Genomic DNA, 10,249 nt, shown 5'->3' on the forward strand with positions numbered 1-10,249 from the left:
TTTCAGATTCTCTCTTGGTAATTTGTTTATTTTTATTTTGTTTCTTTTCCCTTTTTTCAAACACGGTAAAGTCCATAACCGTTGGTTTTTTATTTTTCTTATCAACAACTCTTTCTACTGCTTTGCCATCATTCCCAACTATACGTTTCGTTGTCTTGCATCTGGAATCATCTTCGTCAAAACCATTCTGCTTCATATGTACAATTTCATCAAACTGTTTCGTTAATTCATTATCAGTATTAATATCTTTCTGGAACGAGCACTTTCTTCTAACTTCGTCAACGTCTCCGTCATCACTCGAATGTTTCCTGTCTCTTGCGTTCTGTCCTGTTTGAGTATCGTTTGTATTTTCTATCTTGTTTGGTTCAACCGAATTATCTTGATGCTGCTTAGACTCCAGACGAATCCCAGCAAGGAGCGCCATCTTAAAGTGGAGACTGTTCCGCTTCAAGTGATTTGACTGTATGTTGCTCTAAAAGGAAGAGAAATATTTTCAATTCAATCTTTGATTGATCTCTGGTCCATAGAAGATAAAACATAATTTCGAACAAAATAGCAACAAATATATAAGTAACTGAGTACAATTTGACGCACTCTCATCTCACTAGCATCTGGAGAGCATCTTTGACATTGTCTACTTTATAAAAGTTCCGTTGTATACTGCATCAAAAAAGATTAACTATAATATTATGTATTATGGTTACTTAATGTGGGTCAATTTATAGAAAATAAACTAAGTTATCAATTCTCGTACTATGTTTGTGAAATAAAACAATGTAAAAGTACGGATAAAAAGAAAATTGATTGTAAAAATACTGATTCCTATGTAAATTTCACTTACGGCTTCTTCTACGAGATTTTGCCCGCTGACATTCGAATTTACGTTTCTCTCGGCGATAGAGAGTTCATGAAAATCTTTTGTTGAATACGGTATCCTCGACAACAGTGCGCATGCGTTCTTATATTCCACTTTTTTCAGCAGAAGATAATAAATTGCTGATATATGATTGGCCTTATTACGAACCACCGATTCGGTCATGTGATCAATATCCAAGCCTAACTTTTCATTAGCGTATTGGGTAACGTCTGGGTCGATGTCCATTCTGCTAATCCTACCAGCTGGTGGAGGAATGGTAAGAGGTTCAATGTAGCCCTTGTTGAGCCACTCATGTGCTGCCACTTGGTAGATAGATAAACGTTTAACTTGATTTGGTTCCAATAGTTTTAAAATGAAGCTTTTACACTCTAAAATAATAAAAACTTATATTCATTTATCAATAGTTTTGGTTTAATATGTCCTATGCCAAAAATGTAAAATAATTCAATGTTTAATATAACTACAAATATGGACTGGTTGCATACCTGTTGAGACATTTGGTGGAAATTCGGACATCTGCCCTTTCAGCATCCTATGAAGTAATAGTTTGAGATTGAATGGCTCGACAACAAACGGAAGTGTTCCGGACAACATTGCAAACATGTTCACTCCTCTAAACCAATTAATTAAAAAAAGATAGTGAAATGAGTTTCTCAAAGGCGAAGTTGACTATAAATATTGGTGCCAAAACGCTGATATTATTTAGGCCTATATGCCAGGTATGGTGGCGGTAAAGGCATTATGGTGATGGTAAAACTTGGACACATGCGCAACAACTTAGGCGCAACGCAAGTGAGTTTACTAATCACAAGCGACAGTTCGTATCTAACAACAGGGCACTGAGTTCGCGTTGTCAAGATAGGAACAGTCTGGCTGCTGCGACAAATGACCAACAGTATTGTACTTTGTACATATTCACCGCGGCACGCAGTAACGCAGTCACAGATAAACTCTTAATCTCCGGAGCTCAACATGCCTTGACCAAACCATGAACCTATAGGTCTATGGTAAATCCAATCTTTAGTGGAAGAATTCCGGGTGGCAATGGGGGATGGACCTCAGTGGTCTACCAACGTTTGGTTTCCCGATGCCACAATCCGTTGGTAGTTTAGAGGATTCCAATGTGACTCATATTACAGTATCTAATTCAATAATAATATTCTCTTATCTATTCACTTACATACTCCAAACATCCACCTTTGGTCCATATTTTCTGTTAGCAATAATTTCTGGAGCGGCATACGCAGGACTTCCACATTGAGTGCCCATATAGACGCACAGGCCACTATCTCGAACTACTGGTTTTAGATTTGAAATTAGGTTGCTTAACCCAAAATCTGAATACAAAACAATAGTGAAAAATATTGAAATTTAAGAAAAATACAAACGCTTGTCATTTGATTGTTACGTTGTTTATCTGCTTATCTTCTTTATTATGCTAATTGTCGCAATTAGGCCTACATACAGTTGTTAAGATGCTTCCTAGACCGTTGACAGTTGCTGCAGTCCTAGAAAGCCCATCAGCCTTCATTACAAAAAGTTCACATTCATTTTGATTCGCTTTAACTGTATTTTGTCGTTATGTCTTTTGTGTAAACTGACTTTGGGTCAACCGGCTCAGCTACACTACACTAGGTTGACCCTGGTCTTCCCAATTTCATTTTTTGTTGTTATGTATATACTTAAATATACCGAATAAATAATTAAATGAAATGAAATGGTATAGTACTCTAGGCTAATTATTGTACTGATGATGAGAAATGGTTGGAAATATTTATGCTTATTCGTAAATTTTGTAGTACTATGTATGATTGAAATATTTCTTCTTTAAAAAAGTAAATCTTGGCAATTAACGAAACGTTATTCCAGAATACTTTTGTTTACCCTGGTTGTGAATACAAAGTAATTTTCTAGGCATGGCTTACCAATTATTTTAATGTTATTGTTTTTGTCAAGCAGTAAGTTTTCCACCTTCAGATCCCTGAAATTTAAATTATACATTATTATTAAAATATGAAATTAAATTATAGATATTAAGCATTTCACAATCCTGGTCGAGAAGTCAAAACTTCTGACGATCTCTTACAATATTTTTAGTCGCGTCCAACGCGACTCTACAGCTCACTATGTCGGTCGGTTGGTCGGTCGGTAAACACTAACTCAAATTTGAGCACGCGACTGCAGCCATGTATATGGCCTTGTTTCAATTTGTGACAATTGACACGGATACATTGAAAACATATCCGTCAATTTATGGTGTGTGGTACCATCATTGTGTGTTGACGCTGGAAAAGAGTTACTATTCATGTTATTCATACCACGACAGCCCCATTCAAGTGTGTGCATACAAAAGGGTCCTAGTCTCGGCGGTGAGAGTTTCAATGTTTCGCATATTTTCTCATCTTTACCGTTGCACACAAATTGAAAATATACATGTTAAAGTGGTTTGAAGATATAATGATAAAGTCGTTATATAACCTTGATAAGTATCCACATTTTGCCCAATTGATCCGGATTGCTAATTCTACATACGTTTTATGAGGATGTGTTTAGCGTGGTAATAACTGTTCACCAATAATTGCCAATAGTCAAACATAGATTATTTGCAAACCTTGGACAAGATAGATTAGAAAATGACGATCAAACCTGCGAAAAGTTAACTATTTGTGATCAAACAGAATAACCGCTAATGACCAGAAAACTTGAAATTGGCATTAACACGTCCGGGCATCAGTTCTTTAATAAGGTTTATCATTGCCAAATTTACGTCTATAATTGTTTTATCCATTTTTTGGATAAGATACCGTAGGGGCCGAATATTGACACAATCAAGCTTTTTGTTGTTAGTTGATTTTTGCCAATAGTTAATAAAATAAATCTTGTGGAATATAACTCTCTGCTCGGATACTAAATTTCTATACAACCCAAAATGTCCGTTGTACCATAAAAAGGCCTGGATATTCCTTTGCCTGGCTAATGTAAGGATAATGAAAGTTTATTGCTGCACCAGTTTCAATTAAAATTATTTCTTGATGAGATTTTGCCTTTTAAAATCTAACAACAAATCATGATATTACGTAGGCCTACTTAAAATCAAAATAATTATAATTAAACTGGGCTGGTATGGAGGGTTGCAACACGTGTAACAAAACAAGGCGAATGACAAAATGAAACCCCTGGTGTGTGTGATGATGACCCTCCTTTTTATGAAAGATGCACTTTCAATGTATTCACATTTCAGATGTTTATAAACATTTCAAGCTTTCCTCTAACTTTTGTTTTTATGTTGAACTATGACAAAATTGTAAACTAATAATTATTCTTAACCAGTAACCTGAAATTCAATTCAAGACTGTCACAAAATATACTAAAAATAAAACGTTTGGAATATGCATACCGTAGACGTTACTAATATTTGCTTTGTGTATACGCTGAAAAAAACTGGTTAAATTCAAGATTTTATGTAAATTATTAGAAATTAGTAGGTGGGTAAAGTTTGTTGATGCGTTACTAGGTAAACAAATGGCGTTCAAAATTGGTGAGTTGACCAATTATCTGCGAAAGCATATTGACGAATGTGAAAGGCTCTGTTATAAAGGTAGAGTTTATAAACCTAATTGCAGAGGATAATAAATAATTATAATATTTTAATAAATACCCAATAAATACCATCAGCATCAGAGAAGTTTTTCTAAACTGATTCTAATAATACTTTAGATCTGAGGTCATCGTCGTCGGAGATTATGGCCCATTATGTAGGCCTATATATTAAACATTATTTTATATACCTGTGTATGATACCAGCTTGGTGCATGTAACCAACAGCTGACGTGATCTGTCGAACGTAATGACGCACTTCTGTTTCCTTCATCCTTTTATCTTTTCCTGAAATAATAAAGCAATATAATGGTAAAGTTATTTACAATAAATGATGTTGTTAGGGATAGAGGGATGACCCCCACACTTCCATAACAAACACTAGGTCTACTATCAAACCAATGATTTTGGAATTTACTTCTTTTAACGGTAATTCCCTACACATCTTTTTTTTTATTCCAGTCCTACAGGTATAGGGAGGTTTATTATTAGGCCTATATAAGTATGTCTATATGCCTAACAGTTGTATGCCACATACACTGTACAACAAGGAAAGTATATATAAAGGCCTAAGCTTGTTAGCATAACATGTGGGGAAGTAGAGGCAAAACAAGTTCTGGGCTTTTCTTTTAACACCATTATCAAGAAACCCCGTAGTCAATAAATTGCACGTGTAGGTCAGACTGTACTACTAGTACTAGGCTACTACTAGTCAGATTGTAGAACAAACCTAGTTGATTTAACAGTGGACCACCGGAACACAGCTCCATTGCCATGTAATAATAGTTGTCTGTCTCTAAAACTTCGTATAGTTTCACAATATTCGGATGACGTATGAGTTGCAGAAGTTTGGCTTCTCTGTGTAAATTCTTCTTTAAATACTGATCTTTTTCTACGTGTTTTTTATCAATTATCTTGACAGCAACCTGAAGAAAAATATATTCCACTTGCATTTATTTTATTTCATTTCGCATGTTAGTGTAAGAGCTTTAACATTCATAACAATTGTCGATATACTAGAGATTTCAGATAAAACATTTTGTTCTGTAAATATTTTTCTGAGGGAAAATAATGTAGGATTGTAATTATTGGAAACTACTGTGGAATAGCTTTGCGTCAGAGTGTTGAGATTGGTCAGATGTTTTGCCATACTCATACAAGTAATATACAATTGAATTTGTTCGCAAGTCTTAGGTACTTGTATTAGAGAGACAGATTACGTCAGAGTGACAGATTACGTCAGAGTAGGGCAAAACATCTGACCAAAAATAATATATACAGGGTAGGGTTAGTCACGGTGTCGTCGTGTAATGTCACAAATCGGAAGTTAATTGGCTGTTAATGAAATAAACTGTCCCTAACTAATAGGCCATATACATATTCATAATGTAGATGGAATAGTATATCTGTGAAGGCTTGTTTGTATTCTAACAAAGTTTCTTGTTCTATTTTTGATGTAATTAATATGGTAAAGACCAGACAATGGCTTATTAACTAACAGGCTTAGGTCATCATTAATACTAAAGGCCAATTTATACAGACGAGCGGTAACAGTAAGTGGAAAACCGCGTAGTTTTTCCCACGTAGAATCTCTATCTATCTCGAGCTCGCCGTTATGACATTTTTGTTACCGTTACCGCGCTCGTCTGTGTAAATTGGCCTTAACCAAAAACAACACACATTCATGATGTTATGCCAATACCTGTACCGTATAATATTGTAGATATGCAGTAATGCTGAGACATTTAGTTTTAAATTATATATATTATATAATATGTTTGACAAAAAAAAAATCACCGAGTAATTTTTGGAAACCACTTACAAATTTCGTATTATTTTAATTACACTAATTTATAGAAAATTAAAGTTATTAATTTATGGTCAGATACTTTGTTTTAATGTTTTGAAAATATTGACGTTACTTTAATTGGTGGGAAAATTGTAATTAATCTAGAAGTTGTCAATGACCCGGTTTGGATCACGTTACAATCGCCAGAAGGCAGGAACTTTTGCGGTAAGTTTAATTGCTGCATTAATTACTGTTTAAACAGTTATATGTGTAATTCATTAAAAAAAAATACGTATAAGTTAAAAATACAACATTATTTCAAATAAAATAAATACACACGCTTTACATCAGGGTGACAGGAATTAGTGGTAGACACTTGAAAGTATTACATTTTCCTAATTTTTAAGTTGTCCAGTCAATTTAAGTGGATAGCAATAATTCGTTTATTTTTAGAACGAAATCGAGAGTTTATTTTATTTTACACATTTTACAATTGGTTTTACATTATCACTTATTATTTACTCCTGTTCCACAAGAAACGCTAATAAGTGGCTTTACATTTTTATTTAAATATTAACTGAACATTTTAATTCGTTTTTGTGTTGAACAGCAAAACTTCAAATTAACAAAATATATATTTTACTCTCTATGCTTATAGAATTCGAAGCATAGTCGGATTGTGACATAATTTCTACTTTTACTATTAAATACAGTATCATTTTAATTATAATAATAAATTATAAGATATAATTATACATAAAGTTTACAGTAAATCGGAATTTTGAATGTGGACATTGAAAACACTGACTTTGTCTGCATGTTTGCAAGGTGTTTGAATTACTTACTTTTTCGACGACAGTGCAGTGCAACGCTTCTTTCACTTTAGCGAAACTTCCTTCCCCAATGTTTCTTCCGATAAGATACGCACCAACACGTTTGGTATGAGAATATTTCACAACCTCTTCCCATCTCGGATGCTGTATAGCCGACGAATACATATCTATTAATGTTATTCTTTATCTCTTCAATTTCTTCTTGTTGATGTGAATTTTAGTTTAGGTTTGATCAGATGGTTGACAGGTTGATTTTGATTTACTAATTATTTCTTTAAATGTACAAAGGCCAGGTCCACACACTCATTGTTGAAGCCGCTATAATTCGGACCATAATGACCCAAAAGGGAACAATCAGGTGGTTTACCAGACTACTTAGAAACCCAATAGGATGCTTTGAAAGCCGATTCCAAATATTAGCCCGCCAACAATGACTTGGTTTACTATCTTTATACACTCATTTCAGCTAGAGAAATAAACATAGTTTGTTTCGCCAGTCGTTTAAAGTAAATAATGTATTGAAGTACGTATCATTAAAGAGATAAGACGTTTACAAATGTGAACTGATATCATAAAGTAAAATGAAACTTAGGCCTACGTCTAATATTTACTTATTTCTGCATGGTTTTTGTCCCCAAAAAATGAATAAGATGAATAAAATCAAACGTTGAATCGGTCATTTCTAAATGTGATAAAGTTCGCATTCACAAAAACGGTCAACAAAATTAATAATTTCACTTATTAAAACATAATATATACGGTGAGATTTAACTGGCTGACTGTCTTTAAACTTAAAATTACGAGGTGTTTTCAAATAAAAATGTGTAATTCAACGAGCATTGTTCGAAACGGATTTTTTTCTAGGAGGAAACTATAAGATCTATTTCAGAAGTGACTATGTTTGTATTTATTTGTTAACTCCATACGAAGGACATTTTATTATATTTAGACAGTGCCTATTTAGAAATTATTATTTGGTTAATTATTTGAAGACATTGATATTGCGTAAAAATGGTTATAGTAATGAAGGGAATTAAGGAAAGGAAGATACGGTATGGAACGGATTAGATTCATCAATTTTTTATTCAATTTTCGGCGATCTTGCCAATAATGACGTAATTTACTTAAACTGGACTGAACTAGTTTATGAAGTAAGTCTTCTGTCTGAAGAATTGAGAAGGCGCGCATAGCACGTTCCACGTTTAAGAAAGTTAGTTTTAACTAATTTAAAAGTAGCGCCCAATGATACGGCCCTGACCAATTCATACCTCCATGGCCCTGACACTAACAGTCCGGTGTGAATTAATAAAATGTGAGTAAACACTTCTTGTTTCTTTCAAATTATTATATATTTTGTATACTAATCTTCATAAAAGTCAAAACAAACAAACAAAACAAAACAAACAAAAATAGTTATAAATAAGAAATGATCGATATTTTACCATTTTATGCTTGCAGAATTTTGTAGACAACTCGTGAGTAGGTTAGATGAAGTATTGAAACCATTTTGAGTAATTTTAAGGGGTGGGTACGAAACTGCATTAGCGCCTTTATTTAACTTATTTTGAGTTAGGCCTACATTATACTAGTTCGGAACTGAGGATAGACCATCCTTACTAGGCTTTAATAACTACATAGATTTAAGCATGGCCTACTCCAAGAACTATAAAGTATTAGACCTATGTTTAGGTCAGGACTAAATACAGTTGGAAAACATAGTTCATGACTAAGTATAGAGTACTAAATAATAATAGTAGATGACTATTGTATAGTCTAGGACTTAATAATTATGTATTTAGTTAGTGACTTAAGTATAGTCCGTGACTACGTACAGCACTAAATAATAATAGTTATACATATGACTATGTAAATATATTTAGTCAAGGCCTATTGTATGTCCAGTACTAAAATCGAAGTCTAAAGCTTTGTCTACACTATCAAACTTTATTTTTATGTGCCAAAAAAATGTGATGTGCCCATATATGGACATGATGATGTCATATCACTACCATACTTGGGTTGGGCATCACTACCATATTTGGGCACATCATACTTTTTTGTCAAACTAGTTTGATAGTGTACACAGAGCTTAAGTAGGGTCTGGATTATAGTCCAGAACTAAGGATACACCATACAGGACAAGAATAGCCCAGGGCTTTTAAGTAATATAGTCCAGAACTAAGGATAGTATACACCATACAGGACAAGAATAGCCCAGGGCTTTTAAGCAATATAGTCCAGGACTAAGGATAGTATACACCATACAGGACAAGAATAGCCCAGGGCTTTTAAGCAATATAGTCCAAGACTACAGCAAGGATGGTACAGTATAATACTGTTCTATAAAAAAATAACAAACATTGTGTAATTGTCAATTATTTATTTTATAAATTCTACTTGCCATAACATTTAACAGACATTTAAAATGACATCCAAATCAACATTTTACTACATCATGAAATGTACAATATACAACAAAATGTATATTATTTTGTTGTTTTTCATGAACATTTATAGTATTATTTATTAACAATATAGCATACAGACAATAAACACACAGTACAGAAAAGAATACAATTGCTGTTTGTGTTCAGTGGAACTTGTCTGGTATCTTACGATAACAAAACTCTGAATATATTCAATATTGAATTGTTTTATTTCACCATGTACCGTCACAAAATATGCATCTATTATTTAACCTGAGAACTGCGTAGGGTGATGCAACGTGGAATAAGCTACATACAGGGAAGATTACTATTATATTTTTAGACTGCAATAGGAATGGTTAAAGTTAAAATGATATTTTGAGTGAATAAAAATAATAATAACTTGATTGAAAAGCACTTTTGGATCAGTGGCAACACACTCATTGGTGGTGAAGCCAACTTAAACAACATACAAATGAACCTTATAAACCAAACATGTATGTATGTACACTCAATGATACATACATAGACATTAAATACAATAGTAAAACAAAAACCAATGCAGTGGCTTTTCTTAACGTTTAACTTTAATTACTAACCTAAAATATATTATGGATTATTAGTACAGTAGTACATTTCATTATTCAGTTTTAACAAGTACTGAAAGAGATAATACATTTTCCCCAAAAATAATTAAATCATCATGAAAAACAACCACAAAACATTT

The 10,249-nt window shown here is 33.3% G+C and overlaps 1 protein-coding gene across 1 annotated transcript; it reads right to left on the minus strand.

Moving 5' to 3' along the window:
* Positions 1 to 425: 425 nt before the first annotated feature.
* Positions 426 to 7,261, minus strand: LOC140055466 (hormonally up-regulated neu tumor-associated kinase-like). The gene is made up of 8 exons (XM_072100804.1): positions 7,109 to 7,261; positions 5,205 to 5,400; positions 4,666 to 4,762; positions 2,803 to 2,858; positions 2,058 to 2,214; positions 1,363 to 1,490; positions 817 to 1,245; positions 426 to 472 (listed from the first exon to the last, which is right to left on the minus strand). The coding sequence occupies exons 1-8, from the start codon at positions 7,259 to 7,261 to the stop codon at positions 426 to 428; spliced, it is 1,263 nt and encodes a 420-aa protein (XP_071956905.1).
* Positions 7,262 to 10,249: the final 2,988 nt, after the last annotated feature.

This window comes from Antedon mediterranea, chromosome 7 (genome assembly GCF_964355755.1).
Source record: "Antedon mediterranea chromosome 7, ecAntMedi1.1, whole genome shotgun sequence".
Classification (NCBI taxonomy): Eukaryota; Metazoa; Echinodermata; class Crinoidea; order Comatulida; family Antedonidae; genus Antedon; species Antedon mediterranea.

Excerpts from the sequence above, each read along its gene's own strand:
- LOC140055466 (XM_072100804.1), bottom strand. The coding sequence starts at position 7,261 with ATGTATTCGTCGGCTATACAGCATCCGAGATGGGAAGAGGTTGTGAAA. Across the intron at positions 5,401-7,108 it reads ACTGCACTGTCGTCGAAAAA|GTTGCTGTCAAGATAATTGA; the intron begins GTAAGTAATTCA and ends ATTTTTCTTCAG. Across the intron at positions 4,763-5,204 it reads TCCACTGTTAAATCAACTAG|GAAAAGATAAAAGGATGAAG; the intron begins GTTTGTTCTACA and ends TTATTATTTCAG.